Source organism: Bos taurus, chromosome 9 (assembly GCF_002263795.3).
Source record: "Bos taurus isolate L1 Dominette 01449 registration number 42190680 breed Hereford chromosome 9, ARS-UCD2.0, whole genome shotgun sequence".
Lineage (NCBI taxonomy): Eukaryota > Metazoa > Chordata > Mammalia > Artiodactyla > Bovidae > Bos > Bos taurus.
The window spans coordinates 79,636,336-79,662,815 of record NC_037336.1 but is presented as its reverse complement, the minus strand read 5'-3'; the positions used below and the strand labels follow the sequence as shown (position 1 = coordinate 79,662,815).

The following is a 26,480-nucleotide window of genomic DNA, read 5'->3' as shown; positions in this document are numbered from 1 at the left end:
TCCCAGCATCAGGGTTTTTTCAAATGAGTCAGTTCTTTGCATTAGGTAGCCAAAGTATTGGAGCTTCAGCTTCAGCATCAGTCCTTCTAATGAACACTCAGGACTGATCTCCTTTAGGATGGACTGGTTGGATCTCCTTGCAGTTGAAGGGACTCTCAAGAGTCTTCTCCAACACCACAGTTCAAAAGCATCAGTTCTTCAGCGCTCAGCTTTCTTTAGAGTCCAACTCTCAGATCCATACATGACTACTGGAAGAACCATAGCTTTGACTAGATGGACCTTTGTTGGCAAAGTAATGTCTCTGCTTTTTAATATGCTCTCTAGGTTGGTCATAACTTTTCTTCCAAGGAGTAAGTGTCTTTTAATTTCATGGCTGCAGTCACCATCTGCAGTGATTTTGGAGCTCAAAAAAATGAAGTCTGTCATATGCCACAAAGATCTGTCATATGAAGATCTATATGCCACAGGTCAACTAAGCCCATGTACCACAACTACTGAGCCCAAGTGCCTAGAGCCCATGCTATGCAACAAGACAAGAAGGCTGTGCCATGAGAAGCCCAGCATGGCAATGAAGAGTAACCCTACCTCCCTCCCCAAGTAGAGAAAGCCTGCATGCAGCAATGAAGACCCAACACAGCCAATAAAAACAAAAAAAGAAAAACTCATGATTTTTGTAAGGAGATGCATTTCTTCTAATCTACCATGGTTTTCCAGGCTAGCAATAATTCCAAACTTTCCACTGCAAATGAATACCTTAAACAGATCATCTCCTTTGAAGCCAGCTATTCATGTACATGATCATCCTAGTTATGTTGCAGCTCTGTTTTTTAAGTAGGGAGAGTTCCAGATTGAAATATAAACAGGATTCTCTAGGAGCTCCAATAGAGGAATGTAGGTTAGCGCCAATCAAAATATGGTCCGAGAACCAGAGCTAGCTCGCAAACTGTTTACCAGTTTTGTGACAAGATAGTACAGAAATTGAGAGCATTTAGCAGACAAAACAAATCTGGCTTGTATTTTATATGTCTCTTTAAAGTGTTATTTTTCTAGATAATCATAACTTGTATTTTACAAAACAATCAGTCTGCAACACAATGGCTATTAAAAGGAAAAAAAAAAAGAGGCTGGACCTTTATCACAGAGAGTTTGTGAATACTGCACTGGGGCATAGCATCTGGGCATAAGGAACTTATATTTTCTGAGTCTGTTTTCTCACTGTAATTCAGGGTTGTGAAAGTGAAAAAAGTGTCTAAGTACAGTGCCAGACAAACGGCAGGAGTATATCCCTTTACTGTATTTTGCCCTTACTACACCGTATAGCATCACAATCAGTTATTCTGCTTCTCTTTCCAAGTTGGAACACTACCCCCATGAGGGCAGGAAAACATACCATTTGATTCCCTCAAATTAGCAGAAATTCAACAGATAAAGGTAAAATGGTATCTGCTCCTCAAACATGGCTAGAAGTGAAATAAACCTAAAATACAATAAAAGGAAGTCTATCAACGCGGCCATAAGTAGTTAACACAAGATGTTCAAGTAGGAATATAACCTATTTATGGTTTGAACATTGCTTGCTTCACAACAGAAAAGTAAAAAATTTAACATATACTCTGGTGACTCTATACCTAAAACTGGGTCACTGATTCCAAGACAGCTATAGGAATGGTAAAAGTTTACATGACTATAAATTTAATCAAATTCTGAGATGGAATTATATAAAGCACAGTTAAAAGAGTTAAATGAAAGTTGCTCAGTCATGTCTGACTCTTCGGGACACCATGGACTATACAGTCCGTGGAATTCTCCAGGCCAGAATGCTGGAGTGGGAAGCCTTTCCCTTCTCCAGGGGATCTTCCCAACCCAGGGATTGAACCCAGGTCTCCCATATTCTAAGTGGATTCTTTACCAGCTGAGCCACAGGGAAGCCCAACAATACTGGAGTGGGTTGCCTATCTCTTCTCCAGGGGATCTTCCCGACCGTGTAATTGAACCAGGGTCTACCAAACAGATAGGAGAGCTTAGAAACAGAATAGCAACAGATAAAGTATTTTTTTTTTAAAGCTAAAGACTAAAGAAAATGTAGACTTTAAAAATTTGGGGCAACTATGAATACTGACATGAAATTAAAAGGAAAAAAAGTCAGAAAATAGACCAAGAAAGATTATATCTATTGCATTTTATAAGAATTATAAAAGAAGTTCTGTGTAAGCAAGTCTGAACCTTATCTTCTTTTATAGATAGAAAAATGAAACTATAGCAACTTTTGAAATAGCTATAGCTAAACAGCTACTGAATAGCTACTGTTTTCACTCTGAGATTTTAACCAATGTCCAAATTTATAGTTACTGCCAAATACGATGTAATAGTAGAATGAGACAAAGTTCTTCCTTTGAGGATGTGCAGTATAATTATTCTAAAATACAATATATAAACCTTAAGTTAATGCATTTATAGTTTCACAATCATATAGTTAATCCCAATCATGGAAAATCTGAGAGAATGGAAAAATGCACATAAGGGCTAGAATAACGTAGCTAAGACTTGTAGAGAAGGCAAGACCCAGACAAAGCAGCTAAAAAAAAAAACCAGTTTACAACGGTGAAAGTGGAGATGGCGGTAAGCAGATAGGTCTGACAAATGTAAAAAGGGACTGCTAAGAAGTACCAAGAAGGAGCCTGGACTTGCAATACCAGGAAAGGAAAAGTCTCTGTTAGGTTCTTCACTAAAACAATGATGGAGGAGAGCATGGAAAAAGAGCCTAAAATAGGAAAATTCATTAGGTTATCTGTAGTAACATAGCTTGTGAATGACTGACCTTTAAAAAAAGGCTGAAATGTTAAATAAATTTAATTAGAAGACTTCACATCTTTATGTATAAATGCCATACAGATGGCCCTAGATGTTCACCCTGTTACCTCCTACACTGATAACCCCCACAATGCCATATCATGTTTCTTCTCCTTTTTTATTACTAGAGATTAGTTTTTTGCTGTCATCATTTCTGGTGGCTCTACTTTTCATTATCATTTATACAACTTATATGGGTAATTTCTCATCTCTCCTTTTGGAGCTTTTAATCAAAAACTATATTTGCTTCTCTCCTTTCCTTTTTTGTTTCCTTTCTCATCTTTGTTTTTTATTTGCCCTCTCCCATCTCTTCTTGCATGCTTGGCATGTATAATCATAGATCTAGATAGCTGCAAAGGACCTCAGAGATCTGCTCAACCATGCTTCCCATTTTATTTACAGAGGAAAAACCAATTCCAGAGAGGTAAAATGACCTCTTGGCTTGGAGTTCAGTAAGGCCTGGCTCTGACAACTACCTTTCTGTTCTTTTAAAATTTTTCAGAGCTGATAGCAAAAAAAAAATACTATTTTTTAAACTTTAGAAAATATAATTAAAATGATTAAAGACAGCATTAAAAATTTAATGCTAATTAAATCATTATCTTGATTATAAAGATGACAAAATTAAAAGATTATTTTAAAATATACAAATAAAAATATAAGATAATCATGACTTTCCCTTCCCTATTTTTTGTTATTGTAGGCTTTAATGTTTCTCAACTAGCATTCTTTGAGAAGCAAGAGGAACAATCTTTTTGAAGAGTTTAAGTTTTATCAAAAAACTGTGAGATACTATGCAGTTAATAACCACTACATTTCCTTTATAAATGAACAAATAAGATATAGCAAGTCCTGAAAGCTACCCACAGGAGTATATATTAAAAAAAAATCTGCCTACCTGAAATCCTTAAACTCATTCTTTTCCCACCTTTCTGTTTCCTGTCTTTGTCTCTGCTAGTGTTTTTAAAGTACAGAATGAACTGAAGTGAAAGTTGAAAGAAGGGAATGAGTTACAACTGTTATAAGTAACAGTTATAACTGTTGTAAGTTAAAACATCTCATGGGATTAATAGCTATTCTGAAATAAGAAATGTTCCAATAGTTTGCATCTTGATTTGGGCATCAAGTGCTTAAAACATAAATTAATAAATACAAGCCTTAGATTTCTTCAACGAGAACCTACAACTGAAAGTTAACGCCGGTGACCATCTAATTTATCTGTTTTGGTAGCAGCTGCTAAAGTGGAGCACTGTTTACAATTGTAACACTTTAAATCATTGTTTTGAAAAAGCTATTACCTCAGTGATAATGATGGAGATGCCATTTCTAGAAATGGAAAATGATGGAACAAAACAACACTAAAAGTAAGAGAAAACAGAATTTGAAACTAGGGTGATCAAACTGGTTGGCTGGGGGATTATGTTACTGATGCATGGACAATCTTGCCAGTATTTTACTTTCCTTGTCAATCTTCAATCATGGTCAAAAACCCACTCACTAGTCATGTTAAGGATAAGATCGTTTAATAATGGATATGAGAAATGTCAGTACTGTATGCCAAAGAAATTATAATTTTGATATATACAACTTTCACTGGATATACAAATTTTGCATGCTGTAACAAACATATGTAAGGCAGTGAAAAGTACCTACTTATACGTACACATTAATTGTGTGTACAATTCCTTTTCTAATTAAAATGCAGGATTTACATGAAGACACAAAGAATAAATCTAAGCCCAATAAAATAACTTCAGGGACGTCCTTTCCATGCCGTCCCTATAAGCCTAATTTTCTCCATACTATTTCAGACCCCTCCTGATTTCTTGATCCTTTAACCACCAAAACAGATGTTGATTTCCTACTTTAGTGTATATGCAAGGCAAAGGAAGTATGTAGTAGGTTATGTGATGAGATAGGGAAAGAAAATAGCATAAAAACTTTGGGAAAATGTCCCTTTCATGCTTATACTACATTCATTCTTTAGTATCCTCAGTATCTAAACAAATCTTCCCCAACTCCTCTTGAAGTCCTATCGTTTGTCCTATTACATAGTCCTGTCTTTAGCCGCTACTGCTGCTGCTGCTAAGTTGCTTCAGTCGTGTCCGACTCTGTGCGACCCCAGAGACGGCAGCCCACCAGGCTCCCCCGTTTCTGGGATTTTCCAGGTAAGAACACTGGAGTGGGTCGCCATTTCCTTCTCCAATGCATGAAAGTGGAAAGTGCAAGTGAAGTCGCTCAGTTGTGTCCGACTCTTCGCGACCCCCTGGACTGCAGCCTACCAAGCTCCTCCACCCATGGGATTTTCCAGGAAGGAGTACTGGAGTGGGTTGCCACTGCCTTCTCCAGCTTTAGCTACTATGTTCAAATAACTAAGGAAGCTGTTCCTTGTTAAGGGTTCTTCAGTTCAGTCGCTCAGTCGTGTCCGACTCTTTGCAACCCCATGGACTGCAGTACACCACGCTTCCCTGTCCATCACCAACTCCTAGAGCTTGTTCAAATTCATGTCTATTGAGTCGGTGATGTGATCCAACCATCTCATCCTCTTTTGTCCCCTTCTCCTCTTGCCTTCAATCATTCCCAGCATCAGGGTCTTTTCAAGTAAGTCAGTTCTTCACATCAGGTGGCCAAAGTATTGGAGTTTCAGCTTCAGTATCAGCCCTTCCAAAGAATATTCAGGACTGATTTCCTTTAGGATGGGCAGGTTAGATCTCCTTGCTGTCCAAGGGACTCTCAAGAGTCTTCTCCAAAATCACAGTTCAAAGCATCAGTTCTTCGGTGCTCAGCTTTCTTTAGAGTTCAACTCTCACACCCATACATTACTACGGGAAGAACCATAGCTTTGACTAGACGGACCTTTGTTGGCAAAGTAATGTCTCTGCTTTTTAATATGCTGTCTAGGTTGGTCATAACTTTTCTTCCAAGGAGCAAGTGTCTTTTAATTTCATGGCTGCAGTCACCATTTGCAGTGATTTTAGAGCCCCCTCCAAAAAAAATGTTACTGTTTCCATTGTTTCCCCATCTATTTGCCATGAAGTGATGGGACTGGATGCCATGATCTTAGTTTTTTGAATGTTGAGCTTTAAGCCAACTTTTCCACTCTCCTCTTTCACTTTCATCAAGAGGCGCTTTAGTTTTTCTTCACTTTCTGCCATTAGGGTCGTGTCATCTGTGTATCTGAGGTTATTGATATCTCTCCCAGCAATCTTGATTCCAGCTTTTGCTTCATCCAGCCCGGCGTTTCTCATGATGTAATCTGCATATAAGTTAAATAAGCAGAGTAACAATATACAGCCTTGACATACTCTTTTCCTGATTTGGAACCAGTTCGCTGTTCCATGTCTGGTTCTAAATGTTGGTTCTTGACCGTCATACAGATTTCTCAAGAGGCAGGTAAAGTGGTCTGGTATTCCCTTCTCTTGAAAAATTTTCCACAGTTTGTTGTGATCCACACAGTCAAAGGCTTTGGCATAGTCAATAAAGCAGTAATAGATGTTTTTCTGGAACTCCCTTGCTTTTTCGATGATCCAATGGATGATGGCAATTTGATCTCTCATCCTCTGCCTTTTCTAAATCCAGCCTGAACATCTGGAAGTTCACGGTTCATATATTTTTGAAGCCTGGCATGGAGAATTTTGAGCATTACCTTGCTAGCATATGAAATGAGTGCAATTGTGCGGTAGTTTGAGCATTCTCTGGCACTGCCTTTCTTTGGGATTGGAATGAAAACTGACCTTTTCCAGTCCTGTGGCCACTGCTGAGTTTTCCAAATTTGCTGGCATATTGAGTGCAGCACTTTCACAGCATCATTTCTTAGGATTTGAAAGAGCTCAACTGTAATTCCATCACCTTCACTAGCTTTGTTTGTAGTGAGCTTTCTAAGGCCCACTTGACCTCACATTCCAGGATGTCTGGCTCTAGTACCTAAATGTAAACTTAGATTCTTTTTTCTTTTGAAATACAGATGAATTACATGCTAAATAGAGACATTTATATGTCTGTTAATTAAAGCAAAAACAAAACAAAATCTCAATTACTCACTTAAGATTTGTGAACATTTTGTTCTTTTTCCTGTATCTGTCACTTTTATTGTCTGGGTTCCCCATTGTTGGCAGTTATAACTTCATGGAACTGGGTGTGTGCTTCTGAGATATGTGGGTAAAAGCAGCTCCTCCAAGTAAGAAGTAGGAGACGCCTCTCAGAAGGAAGAGACACTCAGAAGGATATGGCAAACCAATCTGCTACTTTGCCTCATTATGACGTTCTCTTCTGACATCTGACATTTCCATCCTCTTCTCTAATTGTATTTCTTTATTCACTTCTTCCTCTAGCCTTTTACATGCAGGTGTTTATCAGGATGTTTATCTAACCATATTCTCTTTCAAAACTATCTTCTTAACCTGAGAGTTTGTCTACTCTCCTGACTCGAATTTTCACCTCTCTTTTGCATATTTCTTGTCTTTTGATTCCAAGAGTCTTGTGGCAATTTATTTTTGGTTGGTATACCTGCACTTCAAATTTTAAATCTAAGTTTAAACATATTATTCCTCAGGTCAAAGACAGCCCACTTTGTATGAAGTTCCACAGTAATCATTAACTAGTTCTTTTGCTCAAAGTATAGCTCTTTATTCAAAAAGGTCCCCTTACTGAAGATGCCAGTCTTTTTATCATCTGTCTAATCTGGCTTATGACTTACTTTTCTAATCAGGTCTCTTTTTCTCCTTCACCCACCTGGTACTCTCCAAAAAAATCCCATGGACAGAGGAGCCTGGTGGTCTACAGTCCATGGGGTCACAAAAGAGTCGGACATGACTGGGCAACTAAACAACAACAACAATGCATACTAGTAAAACAGGAAAAAATCTAGATAAATAGTGACAGGAGACGGGAGCAGAAATGGAGCCAAGCAGTGGATTTATAGAACCTATAAAATATAAGTAAGTGAGAAGCATCTCTGGTTTTCACACTCCAAGTTTCAGTTTTCTATTATATTCAGTACTTCTCTATTTCAAGAAAATCTGACAGAAGTGGCCCTCAGTGGGCATTGCCCCATATCCTAGAGGGTGTTTGGAAATATCTGCTGGTGGTTTCCAGTCATCTGACTGATGGAGGAATGCTCCGTGGGCAAGGGTCAGGGATGCTTTGAAATATAAGGGACAGTCACACTCAGTACAAGGTGTCCCTCATTTAGCAGTTTTGAACTGTACTGCACATTTCTGCCAACTCAAAAACTTAGCTTATGATCATCAACCCTGGAGCTTCACTTCATTTTACATATAAACAAAGAATATTTTGCACAGTTTTGATATACTGTTTTATGAAAATGTAAACTGTCTCATAGATTCGTTTGTTTGGAACTTTACTCTGAACAGCTAACCATTTTGAAAAAAAAATCATTTTTCATAAAAAGCAATCTCTCCAGAGATTTCAAATCACTAATAAGACATTCCTCTATCAGTCTCGTTTATAACTCCCTTTTCTTCTTTCTCTTTCTAAATTAATCTCTCTCCTCTCAGAAAACAATTTTTCCATGTGAATGGTAAAGCCCACTACAGTGAAAACAACACTGAACTAATGGCAATAAGTTCATCACTTAGCCTCAATTTGCTCATACATAAAATGAATATGTGCTCAACTTATCTCAAAGTGGTTCTGAGAAACAAACTGATAAAACGGATAGGAAGTACCTCGTAAAATATCAAGTTGTATATGCATTTTACAATAGAAACAAATCTCTAACAATAGTATTTCTGGCAAGAAACAAAATAGGGAAAAAAAAAACAGTCCTAAAAAATTTCTGCCTCCAGTAATGTTTACCAAATAACAATAAATAAATTTAACAGCATCAAGGATCAGTAATATTTAAAAACTCAATAAAATAAAACAATGAACCTGGGGTTCAGAGACCAATTTAGTAGCCATGCACTCACTAAGTGTTAAATACATGCTGGATTTAAAGAACCTACTACAAAAAAACAACATTTATTGTTAAAAAATAATTTCACCTTTTGTTTTTAACTTTTTAAAATGTAGCTAGTAGACAATTAAAAATTACACGTTTTGTTTTTACTACATTTCTGATGGACAAGTGCTCTAAATAAACAATGCAATGACAAAACTAATAAAAAGCAACCAATATTGATCTCTAGCTAATAAGGCAATAAAGAATATACACTCACTTCATCAGTGAGTTCTCCAAACACTGTTATGACATCTATTAAAAGACTTGCAGTATAGAAGGACTTGATCATGTTTCTGGAAGAGAAAAGAGAGTTCATCTAATTTAAATGAAAAATGTAAGATGCATAATTAGTCTTGTAGCTACGAGAAAAAAACTTCCAATGTTTTAAAAAGCACTCTGAAGTTCATGTTTTCAATAAAATCAGATTTTAGGAACACAATGGAGCTCCTTCTGTAATCTGTATTAGCAGGAAGTGACAACACATATTATAGGTGAAAATGGTACAATAAGGTTTTTACAATACGCTTTTCATTTTAGAAAATGTAGTGGCAATACTATCTGAATCGATATGCTACGTGTATTTCTTTGTATTTAAGTTTTACTATAATGACAAATCATTTGAGTCGGTGGGATTGGAAATTTTTAAAATCAGTATCACTGAACCAGGATGTTTTGGTTAATAGTAACACAGATTTTATTAACTGCTAAAGAATGGCTAGTTAGAGTGTATTTACTGAGAAAATGAATTTGCTCTGGGTACTTGTCTTTCAGCCATGTTATCTAAAAAGCCAGGATCACTCTTGTAACCCAGACTTATTCTAAGATTCAAAAAAAAAAAAACCAAAACAAACACCTAAATCATTAATCAGGAATCCTGGAACTTATTAAGAAAAAAACTGGATAAAGTCTGGTTATACAGTAATAAAACTTGTCATTTTTATTTGATCTTTCTATACTTACTTGTGAAATCTCCCAGCACGATCTTCATTATCTGCATACAAAAACATTTTCAAAGCGTAATTCTCCAAATGTGCAGAACCAACTATTTCTTGAGTAATAGCTTCATTATCACCCAACTGTTTCTTAAGCTAAAATGAAATGAGATATAGAACTTATGATTCTGGACTCAGAGAAGCATATACCAAGTACAAGAAATCCTAATAATCAAATCCAATGTTTATAAAAAGTTGAAGAAAGATACTCATGATAACCTGAAAGTATAATTTAGTTCTAAATATCAAAACTTGTGTGAGCATGCTCAGGTGTGTTGGCCTCTTTGCCATCTTATGGACTACAGCCCACCAGGCTCCTCTATCCGTGGGATTCTCCAGGCAAGAATACTAGAGTGGGTTGCTACTTCCTCCTCCAGGGGAATCTTCCTGACCGAGGGATCAAACCCGCATCTCCTGTGTCTCCTGCATTGGCAGGTGAATTCTTTACCATTGAGCCACCTGGGAAGCCAAAATATCAAAATAAAAAACAGCAAAAAAAAAGATAACATGCCCAACTATCTATGTAAAGCATCAGACAAATATTTCAAATGTACAAGAAAAATGGAGTTAAAAAATTCTTTCCTAGCCATATAAATTTTTAATTTACTCCTATTTCAATATCTCCTATCAAATATAGAAAAATACAATGAGAAGGATCATTATATCCTAAAAAGTATCTCTCAGAGCACACTGTTAAATTTAGTCAAATATACACCTCAAATCAACACAATTTACACCCATGTAAATTTCCAGTCAGTACATCCCTTCCCTACACACAGAAAAAGTAATTTAAAAACAACAAATTTAATTCCTATATTTTACTGAGACTGTCATATTGGAATAAAATGACCTTCTAGAATATTAGATCTGAATATCACACTATTGTAAAGAACATTATAAAGAATTAAATTTAGAAAAAGCCACAGAATTTTTCATAAAATCATCAAAGTAAATATTCTCATAATTAAGGCCCGGAAGAGGCTGAATATTGGAATTTAAGGACATCTGGGCATCCTTACTCCCAACAAAAACAGGGAAAAAAAAGTCCCACATGTAACACTAGTTTACTGTATCCACATTGTGAAATAATTTAATTGGAGAGGCAATTTATTTCTAGAAAAATTTAGTGGGAGTATGCCATTTAATCTCATCCTCAACATAAAATGTCTGGCAGCAATAACATAATATACCTGAAGTGTACCAACTATAAACATTATAATAATACAAGCAGGTACGTTCTCACCATGGAATAAACTTCCTTGTTATTTAATGTAGATAATAAAAAATTCCTGGTAAGTCCCTTTATAAATGTGATTTTACATTTTGTGTATTATAAAGAACCATTTAAGTTTTGTCTTATCCATAAGCTGTTGTTATTTCACCTATTATTGTTAAGCTGTAAAATTAATAGAGGTTTATTCTACATTAATGTCTGTAAGAGATGGTATTTTACAAAGTACTGCTACCTGTCAGACACATTCTTTCGTCCACCTCCTAACCTCGCTCCCAAGAGTACTCAAACTTTTCCTGCATTCACAGAAGCAGTGTTAGAAGCAGAAGGCCAGACAGGTTCCAAGGGCAGCTGAGTGGTCATCAGTGATGCCACCAGGCCTACCTTGGGTAGATAATAGCAGAAGATGACAGCCTCAGAAGGTCAGACACCCATACCAGGGTAGAAAGAACACTCTTATCCATGGCTGCTTCATACAACTAAGACTTTGATCTGAAAGATTCTGGACTGACTGGTTTAAGTGTTTTGATTTTTAATGTTTAAGTTTTGTTTCTCTAAACAAAATAATGCAACTGGTCAAATAAATATTTAGGTTTCTAATTCTCTTGTTAGTCACTCAGTCGTGTCTGACTCTGTGACCCCATGGATTGTGGCCTACCAGGCTCCCCTGTCCAAGGGACTCTCCAGGCAAGAATACTGGAGTAGGTTGCCATGCCCTCCTCCAGGGGATCTTCCCAACCCAGGGAGGAGATGAAGCAATGAGTAGACCTTGACACTGTTAAAAAAGAGACTGGGAGGCACAGGGTGGAGCCCTTAATGCTAAGTGAAATTACTATAGCATTGCCTTCCTGATATATTGATACCCAATCAAATGCATTCAGTTTTCCCTGGATTGGTGCCTCTACACAATCTGTGATGTTACATCATAGTTCACCTACCACATTTCTGCTGGCAGAGGAGAATGCTTGGACCATAAGAGTATCCTGTCACAGGACTAAGAGTGGGAGGAAGAGACGATAGGAAACTTGCCTTGTTGTCTTTTTCACTAAATAAATAGCCCATTTCTTTTCTTTTTTTTTGCTGTGCCTTGTGGCATGTGGGCGGAGAAGGCAATGGCACCCTACTCCAGTACTCTTGCCTGGAAAATCCCATGGACAGAGAAGCCTGGTAGGCTGCAGTCCATGGGGTCGCGAAGAGTCAGACACGACTGAGTGACTTCCTTTTCACTTTTCACTGTCATGCATTGGAGAAGGAAATGGCAACCCACTCCAGTGTTCTTTCCTGGAGAATCCCAAGGACGGTGGAGCCTGGTGGGCTGCCGTCTCTGGGGTCGCAGAGTCAGACACGACTGATGCGACTCAGCAGCAGCAGGAGCAGTAGCAGTGGCATGTGGGATCTCAGTTCCCTCACCAGGATCAAACCCACCCCTCATGCAGTAGAAGAGCAGAGCCTTAACCACCTGACTGCCAGGGAGGTCCCCCATTTTATTATTATAAGAGCTATTTAAGAATTTCTAATCAGTCATCCTTGTGAGTGCATGAAGGAAGGTTAGAAATGATTCATTACTTATGAAAGAATGATTCAAAGGTCTACAATAACCTGGAACAAGAAATAATGTATAGGGAAAGATACTGAAACCAACTTTTCCTTCAACTCCCTAAGCACTATAATGTAAATGTAAAAAAAATTGTCTACTTTTTCCTCAGCTATAATGACGCTGCTGATTGCCACCAACAGTTAGAGCTACAATAACACACACACACAAATAAAATGGCATTATAAACATTAATCAGAAAAATGTTCAGTGTTCAACTTACAGCTTCTAACTGATCCATTAGCCTTGATAGAAATTTACGACATTCAGGAGTTTTACTATCAATTTTCATTCCAGTTTGCATCGCATACAATCGACCTATAAAGAAAAATACAATGATATGAATAATTCCCAGGACTGAATGTTTAAAATATGTTTTGTCTCTAATAAATAATTTAAAATTTAAGTGAATTTAGAAATAAAACTTTAATTTACTATGGATCTTATTCACAAATATAACAAACACAAAAACACTATCCAAAGAATACAAGATTCATGATGATGATAACACATTTCTATGAAGGAAGGCCTTCTCTTTTTACATTATATTTAAAATAAAAGGATCAGTCTGAGGCTGTCAAAAGAACCTGCAATTTAAATTTAGTAGATAAATGGGGGCATTCAGAAAAACAACCTTGTGTATAGGAGCACTTGCCAAGGGCCAGATACGTGATAACTGATAAAATACACAATATGCGTTCGGAGAGGGGAAATGCCACTTGAGCTGAGGTTAATGGGGAGAATTGTTTTGGTCATTTTTATGTATACACGTAAAAATAAACATATTGAAGGAGGAAACAGACAGAACAGGCTCCATCTCAAAAGCAGGACTCCATCTTGGGCCAGACTGTGGACTTTGAGCTATATGCCCAGTATCTATGGAAATGACATATCAACTGGAAAACCAGACCCCCGGATGGAAGAGCCCCAGGGCTCGTACCTAGAGTCTCTGTCGCCTAAAAGAATACCCTAATTATCTGTGTAACCAAATAGAATCATAAATTCTATTATGCTTATTGGGGTATAACCACAGGTCTATTGATAATTGTCCACTGTTAACTACCTAGGCTTAAGGCATATGAATCATGGGTTTAAGGCATACGAATCACGGGTTAACTTTGATTGCATCTTTCTTTTCCTTTCTTCAGACTAATTTCAGAGACTTCGGGGAGGTGGGTTTGACCACGTACACTTAGGGTATATAAGGTTTTCACAAAAACTGGTTGGGGTCCTTGGCTAAGAGGAGACTCTGCCTTGGGCCCATCGGTGTAATAAACTGAACTCCATTATCTGCATTGTCCTTCTGAGTGAGTTTGTTTCCTGGAATGTGTGGCTACAATAATACCATCTCTTGAAAAAAAATAATAAAAATATTACAGATAAGGGTGAAGCTAAAAACTTCTCTGAAACCACAACCCTAAACAGCGTTCTCAGTGATGAGAGCGGTGAAGTTCGGTGGCAATTATTACCACCAGTATGTATACATATTGCCTGTAATTTTCCTCTCAGTTTCAACACTATGCTCTGAAGATTTGCGTAGCCCTACAGGGCTCCACAGTATGGACACGACATTTGAACTAAAGCACAACGGGGTAGTTCTCAGATTTTCATCATTATAAGCCATGCTGCACTACCAGACCTTCTTGAGTGCACATTCGTGAGTTCCCGTTGGGAGACATCAAGGAGAACTGCTGGCTTGCAGTATGTGTACCTTTCTCACTTGAACAGCTACTCTTCAACTGTCCTTCAAAACAAATCACCACTATGCAGTTACAGCTACAACAACACATGCAAGCAGCCATTTCTCCCAAACTCGCAAAAAACTGACATTAAATTAAAAACTGGTATTAAACGTCCTATCAGTCTCAGGACTGTGTTATCTCACTTTTGATTTTGCATTTTCACTACTCAAGGTCTTAGAGGTGTACTGAAGACCTCTATATCCTCTTTTATGAATGCAGAATAACTATCAAAACAAAAATTTCATCAAATTTTCTGTTTGGTCGCTTTCTTTTTAACAAACTGCCTTGCGGCAGTTCCTTATACAGTAGGAAAGAGGGCTATCCTGTCCCCCACACCCCCAAGTGGAATCTTGTGAACACTATCGCCTTTCCTGCTCTAGTCTTTTCTCCTCAGCAGGGAATCATTCAACCTATTTCTTCGAAGATTCTCCAACTCCAACTTAAACTCCATGATAATGGCAATTGTAGTCTACTTGGTTTGCTGATGGATCCCTGGCATCTGCAACAGTCCTTGGCCTTCGACAAACATTTTCTGAATAGATAAAATACATGAATGAAAGAACAGCTCATTCTGCCTGATGGCTTTAAATGCCACTTTTGTCATTCATTATCATATATTAAATTTTCATGGGACAAAAGGCCCCAACTCTGTATATTGTCTATCTTGCTTTGTAACTTGTTAGTCTACTATCTATCGTGGCTTTATTTGCTACAGCTTTAGAACATGGCAAGCTGTTAGTTACTCTCATGATTTCCAATTCACACCTTCTTTAAAGATGTGTTAATATACAAATAATACAATCATGTATTCTGAGTGTGTTTAAATTCAATATCTGTGTCTGAAGGAACTACTTTTAAAGGCTTAGGCTTTTAGGGTTCTCTCACAGAGCTTGAAGTTTAATTTATTAATGTATTTATTTCTGTACCAAATTTAGGGTTTTGATTCATCCAGTTATCAATGAGAAGCAAAAATGGAGTTTCTTAAAGACCTGTCCTGGTTTACACTGACTCACAATGTAAAAAGCATGATACTTTCATTTTTACTGTACAATACCCAGCACTGGGTATTAATGACACACAAAAAATCTAATCTGGAAGCAAAAATAGAAACCCACTTATTATATTCATTGCTTTGATCACAATGTGACAAAATTTTCTTTTTCTCTTTCTTTTAACCAGGCATATTTAATAACATACCCAGGTCGTCTGAGAACTAGGTTTGAATCACCTCTCCCCATGCCATGCCTTTTAAAAGCATGGCTGATCACCCTCCCCTTTTTAAACCAGTCATCTCTTGAGTTGTTCAAGCTTCATATCTGTTTTAGTCAGCTCTTCTTTTGTTATAACTGTGACAGAACTCCCCAACACATCCTCTTAGTGAGCTGTCAGGTCTTTTCTTCTAGCATTTTTGCTGTATTTCTTTTATTAAAAGTACATCACATGAGCTCTGTGGAAAATAAACATTTTGGATGCAAGTATTATGCCATCTTTCAATTTTTGAATGTTGTTTTAAAATACAGAAACTTAAAATATTTATGTACCCAAAGTGATTTTTCTATCAACTCTAAGCTTGGAAAGCTCTTTATCTCCAAGAAACTGGAAATTCAGTTACATAATTTTTCCAGTTTTTCCTCTGCTTTTTCAAATCTAACTATTTAATAACTAGCATCTACCTCAGTCTGGTATCTGTCCCAAATGCAAGTGGTAAAAAATTCTTTCCTTCTCTAATGATTTGTCTAATGATTCGTCTTTAGTATGTTTTTACTTTTTATATATCTTGGCTATTTGATTTTACTGAGATTACAGATCAAATGTCATCTCCTCACATGATAATACCTATAACTGATAATATGCTTTTTCTTCCTTGAAATTTAATCTTATTATGTCTTAATGTATTACCAAAATTTTCTGAAGACTTTTAAGTGTTCTTGCTCTTATTTTTAAGGGGAAGGCTTTTAGCTGAGTGTAGGGGTAAATTCTGTGCCAGGCTGCTTCTATTTCCCCTAACAGTTCTCACCCTAAGCTACTGAGGCTGCAGACTTTGAGACCCATAAGAGTCCAGGGAATGGCTGGAGTGTGGGAAGAAAATATTAGCCTTTTATTGATATGTTTATCTCATCCTTTGTACTTTTCTTTTATATGCTTCCCTGGTAGCTCAGCAGGTAAAGAATCTGCCTGCAGTGTAGGAGTCCAGGGTTTGATCCCTGGGTCAGGAAGATCCCCTGGAGAAGGAAATGGCAAACCACTCCAGTATCTTTGCTTGGAAAATCCCATCAACAGAGGAGCCTGGCAGGCCGCAGTTCATGGGGCTGCAGAGTCAGGCACATGTAGTATTTTTATTATATATATATATATATATATATATATATATACACACACACACACACACACACATATGTATGTATGTATGTATGTATGTATGTATAGTACATCAATACAGAAAAATTATTTATAAAGTTACATAATATTGGAGATTCATGTTTAATTATTTTAAACTTGAGGGTAGATAAGCAAAAGGTTGAGCATCACTGCTCATTGCATCCTTACTCCTCTCAACTGTAAACTATACTTTTTGCCCCAACCAAGTCCATGTTTCTCCACACAGCCCTATTCCTTCTACCATACTCCCTGGAACTATTGTGGAAAAAACAGTTGAAACAATTCTGAAGAATCAGCAAACTGTCTTACCTCTCCTCAGATTCCTTCTTCCTCTTTGTCTTAATTAAAACCTAAATGTCACTTAAGAAATCATTTTCTTTGCAGTTCTCTCAAGTAATGAGTTTTAATTCTCTTACATTCCTTCTAGTATTTAAGAGAAGAGTTGGCAAGTATGACTGGTTTTCTTTTTGCATCCCACTATTACAGTATTCTCTCAAGGCTTTCTAAATACACTGGTCTAGTGCTCACCCATTCTCTTCCACTGGACTGTTATGCTTGTAATTGCTCATGTATCTCAGGGTCTTTCCTTATCTTTCCACCATCTTAAAATTTTGCTGACTTGTGACAGAGACAGCTAGCAGCCTATTTGCATCCTTTCTCCCTGTCTTCTTTACTAACAAGAGTCCTATATTACTAGGGAGTTGTAATATAGCTAGCCAAAACAGTACATTTTCCACTATTCCTCAAAGCAAAATATGGCCATGCTATTACCTAAGACAAATATCATATAACCAGAAGTGGTTGAGACTGACTTCTGGAAGGACTGTAAAACGGGAATGATGGCAGGGGAAAGGAAATGACTCATTCCCCTTTCTCCTCCCTCCTGCCTAGAACAGAAATGGGACGACTGAAACTCTAGTAGGTAGCTTGGACCACAAGGCGACTTTGGTAATCATGTGCTGGTTTATAGATTTGAAGTCAGAAAAAGCCTGGGTCCCTGATGATTTCATGGAATTGGTACTGGGTACTGCCAATATCAGACTTTTTTTTAAATGAGGAAATAAATCCTTACTTTACTTATGCATTGTAATTCTGAATTTTCTGCAATAAGAAAGCAAATCTATTTCTAATGCATATACAGTGCTGTGCTCTCAGTTCTTATCAATACTGATTTCCATAACTGTACGGACTCTCCCTTATATGCCAGTAACCTCATAACTAAATTACCATTTCAAACTGCTGTACTGCTAATATCAGTATACCATGTACTCACTCTAAACATAACTGCTTTTCTTCCAACTTTAAACTCTGTTTGTTACAACAGGCTTCCAGTTCATTGGTGTCTCCCTACTTCTTCATTACAATCAGTCTTTCCTCCTTTAACTTCCTTCTGTAACTAGCTTTGATTTTATGACAGATTTTTCTAGGACTTTACTGCCCTATCTCTAAACCCTGAATCTTTTTATTACATTCCTTTGGCAAACGTACACTCATACATAAGCCCAACAATCCTCTCTCCCTGCATCTACATACCAGCAACACAGACCACAGACAGATCAGCATCACTATAAATATTAGAATTATCAACCTCAAATTAGCTTAATACTTTTTCATATTGAATATTCCAGTATTATTTATTTGAGCAAGTAAAATATACTTTCCATCACTACAAACTGAGCAAGCTACAGTTTTTTAAACATACATATTTTTATGACATGCCAACATTTTATGTCCTGTGTGAAACATCTGGTTTGAAACTAATCTTTAAGCTCTCTGTTTTGTGTCTCATCTTCTTTCCTATTTTGGCATTCTCTGAAGACATTTTATATTAATTGTGTAAAGACTGATTTCCTTATTTTCTCAACCTCTCAAATGACCATTTCAAGCATATTTCAAGCAAACCCTCACCCAAACATACACACAGAAAATTAAATAGACATCAGTTAATTATTTACTGTTTATATATACTATTAGTCAACATAGTAACACAATGTGAGGAAATAGAGGAGTGAGCTTCATTTCCCTGGGAGGTCTTTCTCCTTATTTTATTACCAAGTGGACAGTATATGAACTCTACCATCTATGGAGCATAGTCAGCTATTTAATAGAGCAACCGTGGAAATAAATGGCTATCCAGCAACGGTAAAAGTCCATTAAGCAAACACACAGAAAACTAATCAGTATTTTCTTGTTATCAAGAGAATGTTATTTATTCCTATGTAAAAAGTTCAATTTTGTTTCTGATTTGTTACTTTTAACTACTTCCACCATTGCTCATAATAAAAATCGAGATTATCGGTATCTCCTTTGAAGTGAGAATCAGATTTATTCCCAATTCACTACCACCACAACCATCATCAATTTTCTTCACAACACAAATATAATATAAGCTTCTTACCGTCTAAAAGCTAACCTTAATACAAGTGGCTGACACTTGAAATACAGTGCAATGACAACACAGTTTAATGGTTTCACTTACACGCATTTTCTTCTTGGCTTATATGCATATTCAGTCTTTGCAACTACAAGGACATTATTACAAAGTAACACCTTTAATTGAAGGACTGGAAAGAATCTTCTCAAAATTGAAAAGATTTAAGTACAAATTTGCCTAGCTTCTATATTTCTGAGTATCTTACATGGTTTACAATTTGTAGTTGTACAACAAGACACATTTTCTAATATTAATACAGTGAAAAGATGTTAAATCTACTTATGAAAATTTATACACCAAAAGATCTTTTAGTCATACAGATGGGAAAAAGGACTACTTTTATATAAAACTCTGTTCAGGACAAGTAATTCATTGTAGAAGCAGCAGTATGAAGAAAAATTGATGTCCAACATGGAAAATTACCTAGTAAAACAGAATAAATATGTAGCTAGAATCACCTATAGGGAAATATATTTATTTCATCAAGGAAATGTGTTTATTTTTATGAATAAATATTTTTAAAAGATGAGTAATGAGGCATATTTGCAAAAGGATTAAATACTTTCCAACCTAACTTTAATGTGAAGCATTTAGGAGACAAATATTTACTAATCCTCAAGGCATGTATACTTCAAAGTTTCATTAAATCTAAACATTAACATTCTATGACATCCTCATTTATACATGAGAAATCTAAAAATATGAAATGCATGATATATAGACACAAAAGGCACATAAAAGCAATTGTTAAGAGTGATGTACTAGTCGGTTAAATAAATATAGCACTCAAGTAGGAATAAAGCCAAATTTTATTCCAGTAAATAGAACCAAATATATTATTCTACTCATAAGTATATTATAAATACCTGCTCTATGGTTAGTATTGTCTTTGTGAAGGGACAAAATTAAAATAAAAACAAAGTATGAATGAATATATCCTAATAAAGGGTATATACTTCACTCATTCCTTCATTAAGTATTTTTAGAGCTTCTGTCATAATATAATAGCTTTAAGAAAAGTTAGCTCCTTCTGAATTCCTACTAAAAGACTGTGCTGGTACTTAGTAAATAATAGTGATGATCTGATTACTAAAATAACAACACAGAGTCTAACTCTGGCCATAAGGAGTAATATTTGCCATCCTACTGTGAACAATCAAAGAAAACTAGACAAAATATATAAAAGAGTTTTTTGGACAATGGAAACAGACATGGTAAGATTAGGACATCTGAAGAAAGGAAACATATGAGATGACACCAATATCAGCCTAGCATTCTGCCTGGAGGTACATCCCAGTCTAAGGAGTAGGAAGGGAATCCTAAACAGAACACAGTGCTCTGAGTTGAGAAAACGGACTGGAGTTCAGGGAGACTGAGGCAGCTGTAAATGGAGGGGCAGAGCTCTGAAGAGTTTGGAGCTACACAGAAAAGACAGGAGTTTATCCTGAGGCTCAGGTGAACACTGCCATGTGTATGTGAAGGAGAAAACGCCGCAGGCCAAAGAGCGAACAGAAGCTGTGAGCTGGACTATTCCCAAGGCACACACAGGGCTGGGATGCATTCAAGTTCCAACCAAAAGGAGCAGAGAGCCCCAGAGGTTTACCCAGGATATTCTGTAGACAGCCCCCAAATAAAACAGGGTTAACCTGTCCCTAAAGCAAGGAGTACTTTAGAACTGCCCCCCAAAGCTAAAAACAAAACAAGGCACCAAAGAATTAAACTGAACAGCAATTAATTGCTGGTTGCATTTAATCCCTTCAAAGAACAGACATTCAAGAACTTAAAATTCACTTTGTCCCTCAATCAATCAAAAATCACTAATGATGGCAACAGAGGAAGAATGTGAACATAAAAAAATAAAACAATGACAAAATAATGGAAATAGCAGATGATGACATTAAAATACTGGGAAATCATTTTGAAGTATTTTATGGAAACCATGAATAAAATGAGGAGATAGAACATACACAAAGGAACACAAAAGGGCCATCCAGAAATGAAATATAAAAATGAAAAGTTTACTGGACAGGATTAATAGTAGTTTAGATATCATAAAAGAAAAAAACTAATGAACTTCAGAACACAGCAGTAGAAACTACCTAAAATAAAGCAGGGAGTAAAAAGACTGAAAAGGAAAACAAACACAAAACCAGAGTTTCAGTGAGGTATGGGGAACCATCAAATGCTCTAACATATATGTAACTGGAGTCCACCCCCTTAAAGGTGGGGAGGAGTGGCAAAAATGATGGATGAATTCTTTGCCCAGCAAAATTATCTTTCAATAAGGATGAAAATAAAAGCTTGTTTCACACCATAGAAGCTGATAGAATTGGTGACAATCCTATTAAGGAAATGATAAACTTTTCAACAGGCAAAAAAATGACACCATATTTAAAACCAACTACAAAGGCATGAAGAATGCTGAAAATGGTATTTATGTGGGAATATACTAAAAATTTTATTTCCTCATTTTATAAATTTCTTTTTAAGAAGGACAATTAAAAAATAACTACATTCTAGGGTTTACAGGTTTATAATTGAAATATATGATAACTACAGCCAAAGGACAAGAGAAGGGAAAAGTAAGTTCTAAACTAATATGTGAAATGCGATTTTATATAGTAGCTGACTGTGACAGGGGTTCCCTGATGGCTCAGTTGGTAAAGAATTCGCCTCCAACGTGTTCGAGCCCTGGGTCAGGAAGATCCCCTGAAGGAGAGCATGGGAACCCACTCCAGTATCTTGCTGACAGAATTCCATGGACAGAGGCGCCTGGAGGGCTACAGTCCATGGGGTCACAGAGTCGGGCACGACCGAAGCAACTGAGCACACACACACAGCCTGTGACAAGTTACTGTACTGCTAGTGTGTGTGTGTGTGTGTGTTAGCTTAAAGAGTCTAAAACCAAAACGATTTACTCAAAACAGGAGTAATTATTAAAATGACTATTCTACAATATAAAATTCATGTCTGCAAATATGTTTGCAAAATAAAAAAAGAAATGGAATGTTAATGGATAAGTCAGCAGTCCAACTTTCCGAGGTTTTTATTATTAACCTGTCATGCTACAGTAAAGTATCTGGAGTCAGCTTACAAAAAAGAAATGATACATACTTAGACAAAAGGACTATGAGCTCAAATTAGTTGCTACAGATTCAGAAACCAGCACAAAAAAACTGCTTATCTTTAATTGGCTTAGTCAAATTTATTAGTCATTAAAATCAATTTATGTGATTAACAGCAAATAACAGGCAACTGATTATTAATCCTAATATCCAAGTAGCTTATCACCATCAATAAAAATTCATTATTATTTAGCCTTTAAACATTTACACTGGTGTCCTATGACATCTTGTATATGAAATATACCATATGTATTTTCAACTTCCTGAACAACCACATCTGATTTTCCTATGGTCATATAAAGAAATGACTCTCAAAGAACATTTATACATGGTCACTGAATGTCTATTAATTGTACAATACCACCCCCTAGAGGAAACTTTTAAAAACCAAATCTGAAACTTTGTATGTTGATATTTAATATCAACTTTATGTGTTGATAGTTGATATTGATACTAAATATCAACACACAGTTTAAAGGGAAGGAATCTTTCTAGTTTTTGCTTTATCCACAACATCAAATGTCACAGAGTCAAAATATTTATCATATGGTGCCTATGTTTAGTAGGAACTCAAATATTTTCTGGCTTCATTAAGGCAAAAAAAAAAAGAGAGAGACATACAAAGCTCAGAAATTGATGTCAGTAACATCAAGCCTGTCCTCATTTCCACTCTCCACTTATCAGGGATCTTCCAGATTACTGCACTGGTTCCCTTTGTTTTCCCACTGATTTAACAAGTCCCTTTACCTTCACTCTGTAACTGCTATTCTAATTACTACCTACTCTCAACAATTTTTCATGTACCCACTTCTCATCTAGCATCTGTCATTCAGGTTCCGGTTCCATCACTTAGTAACAGAAGGACCAGGATGACTATAAGGTTCAAATCAGATACCCAGAAGAAAAGGACCGTTACGAATGCCAAAAGCTCCATGAATGTTAGTTATCTGGCCTCTTTATTCCATGACAACTATAAGGTGTAGCTATGGGGACCATGGCTGCCTCAAAAGTCAGATCAATTCATCATTTTTGGAGTATCTATTCCTTATTGTGTAAGTATCTTTAGTGGCCGAGCACTACCTGGTACAGTGAATGAATCAAGAGGCCCTAGCAGGGTACAGTCTCCTTAAGTTTACACTCTAGAAGGGACAGCAGGCATATGAAAAGCAATGAAGATAAAGCCATACAAGGCACAATGAGGACCGAGAGATGATGCATCTTAAAACCAGGGAGTTTAAGACAAAGCCTCCCAGAGAAAGTGACATTTAAGCTAGAATCTTAAGGGTAAAAATGGAGTGGATTTGGTAAGGAGGGGAAGAGGTGTCAAGGGCTGGAGAACAATGTTGGAAGGTCTGGAGACAACAGAAGGTCAGTCAGGTTCTAGAAATGGAGTGAAATTCAGCTTGATTAAAATTACAGAAGATGATGCCATGTTCAAATCATGAGTTATCACTAAAGGCACTTATTTTTTCTGATAGTCAGATGGAGCTACTATTGGTGTTTAAAAAATATTTTTGCTTTTAGTAAAGCTTTTGTTGTTTAGTAATGATGGTATGAAACATGCCCACTTATAGGAAAATTTTTAAAAAGACAAAAGAAAACTATCCAGAAACCTAAAGATGCAATTTTTTCCTCTAAGTTTATTATGTATGTGTGTGTGTCTGTGTATGTATATATATATAGATGCATTTTTAAAAGTTCAGTTCAGTTGCTCAGTCGTGTCCAACTCTTTGCAACCCCACGGACTGCAGCACACCAGGCTTCCCTGTCCATCACCAATTCTGGGAGCTTGCTCAAACGCATGTCCATCGAGTCAGTGATGCCATCCAACTATCTCATCCTCTGTTGTCCCCTTCTCCTCCTGCTTTCAGTCTTTCCCAGCCATCTGAGTCTTTTTCAATGAGTTAGTTCTTAGCATCAGGTGGCCAAAGTACTGGAGCTTCAGCTTCAGCATCAGTCCTTCCAATGAATATTTAGGACTGATTCCCTTTAGGATCAACTAGTTTGATCTCCTTGCTATCCAAGGGACTCCCAATAATCTTCTCCAACACCACAGTTCAAAAGCATCAATTCTTTGGCACTCAGCTTTCTTTACGGTCCAACTCTCACATCCATACATGACTACTGGAAAAACCATAGCCTTGACTAGATGGACTTTTGTTGGCAAAGTAAGGTCTCTGCTTTTTAATATGCTGTCTAGGTTTTCATAGCTTTTCTTCCAAGGAGCAAGCATCTTTTAATTTCATGGCTGCAGTCACCATTTGCAGTGAAAAGTTCAAATAATAGTATATATATAATTTTATATCCTGCATTTTTATATCAATCTTTCCCCATGTTACAAAAGATGCTTTCTAATTTCTAAATGATTACATCATTTTCTGTGCAATGGATATACCAAAACTTAACCATTTCCACCATGATATATGTTTAGGCTGTTTTTGAGCTTGCCACAAACGTATATAATTGTTCAGATAATCCTAAAGTTCTTCATATATTAGTGATTATTTCCTAGGCAGAAGCTTTTCAAAACTGGAATTACTGTACATCAGATACTTTTACAATTCTATATACTCCGATAAAATGCTTTCTAAAAATTCACACAGCCATGTCAAGGAGAATTTCATCACATACTCATTTTGTATGAGTTATAACTTTAGTCAAAAAATGGTATGCCGTCTTAATTTACACTTGCTACTAATTCAGCTGAACGTTAAAAATTAGTATGCTCTATTTTAGTAGTACATACACATTTCTGTCCATTTATGTGGATCATAGTTTTCATTTTTTAAAATGGATTTGTATGAGTGTTTTCCCTATCAAGGACACTGGCCCTCTGTCTTTCATCTATTGGAAACATTCTTGTCCTAATGCAATGCTTTTATAAATTAATTGTACTGCTTGTGCAGCACAGGTTTCTAAATGTTTAGTTAACTTTATCCTTCTTTTATTCTGTGAATAAAATTTTATTTTCACTGAGCATTTAAAGTAGAACTTTCAGGTAGCAACAGGTACTACCTTCTTGAAGTAGGGGCTTCCCTGGTGGCTCAGACGATAAAGAATCTGCCTGCAATGCATGAGACCTGGGTTTGATCCCTAGGTTGGGAAGATCCCCTGGAGAAGAGAACAGCTACCCATTCCAGTATTCTTGCCTGCAGAATCCCCATGGACAGAGGAGCCTGGCAGGCTATAGTCCATGGGATCACAAAGAGTTGCACACGACTGAGCAACTTTCACTTAGCTTGAAGTAGAAGGTAGGAAGCTATCTCAATAGCTTAGATGTAAGATGAGGGTATGATGTCAAAGAAACTAAGAAGGTAAGTAAAAATTTAAACATTTGATGACTGGGCTGACTGTGACAGGTATGAAGAAAGGAAGGGAAGGTTAAGTTTGTAATTTCTTAACTAATAAATCTGAAAATCTGACAGATATGAAAGATATTCTAGAAAACTTTGACGCATCAACATTAGCTCAAGTTAAATTTTTTAAATGTGAGAAATTGACAAGTATACAAAAGAACATCCCCAAAGCATAAACTTCTGGCTGCAACAGGATTAACATTAAGGATTCTTCTTAGACAACTTCTATCTTCACTGTGGTGTTGGATACATGAACCTCCACTTGAGAGAACTATTTAGAGCTAAATACAGATATATACACAAATGAATTCATGGAAAACTACGTAAGTCTAAAAGAGATGGGTAGATTGTGTCAATATCAATATTCTGGCTGTGATACTGTACTATGACTTTGCAAGATATTACCACTGGGCACAATGAGTAAAAGTCACACAGATCTCTTTGTATTATTTCTTCTAACTGTGGATCTATAATTATTTCAAAATAATTTAATGAAAAAAAAATCTAACAGAATTTTTTCCAGGAGTGAGATGTTCCAAGTAAGAGTAAATTCAATAATTTGTTATTACTAATTAAAAAGGTCGAAGAAGTAAACTCTAAGCATATAGTCAAAAAGTAATTTGATATATGATATTTCAACACTTATTCCTGACTTAAAAAGAAAATAAAAGATCAAACAACTTAGAAATATAGGAATACTAAGGTAACAAAAAATGATAACACACTAGAGTATTCCCATTAAGGCCAGATCTAAATCATTTCTGGAAATCACAAAATACTGGAAATGAGGAAGCACAGAGGGCACATCCTATGAC

The 26,480-nt window shown here is 36.5% G+C and overlaps 1 protein-coding gene across 2 annotated transcripts in view; it reads right to left on the bottom strand.

The window, feature by feature from the left end:
- The window catches only part of VTA1 (vesicle trafficking 1), a 70,714-nt gene that overhangs the window by 37,508 nt on the left and 6,726 nt on the right, over positions 1 to 26,480 (bottom strand). For both annotated transcript variants that reach the window (NM_001038045.2, XM_005210996.4), the window contains 3 exon segments: positions 9,030 to 9,105; positions 9,773 to 9,900; positions 12,853 to 12,947. In NM_001038045.2, coding sequence (NP_001033134.2) covers positions 9,030 to 9,105; positions 9,773 to 9,900; positions 12,853 to 12,947 — 299 coding nt within the window.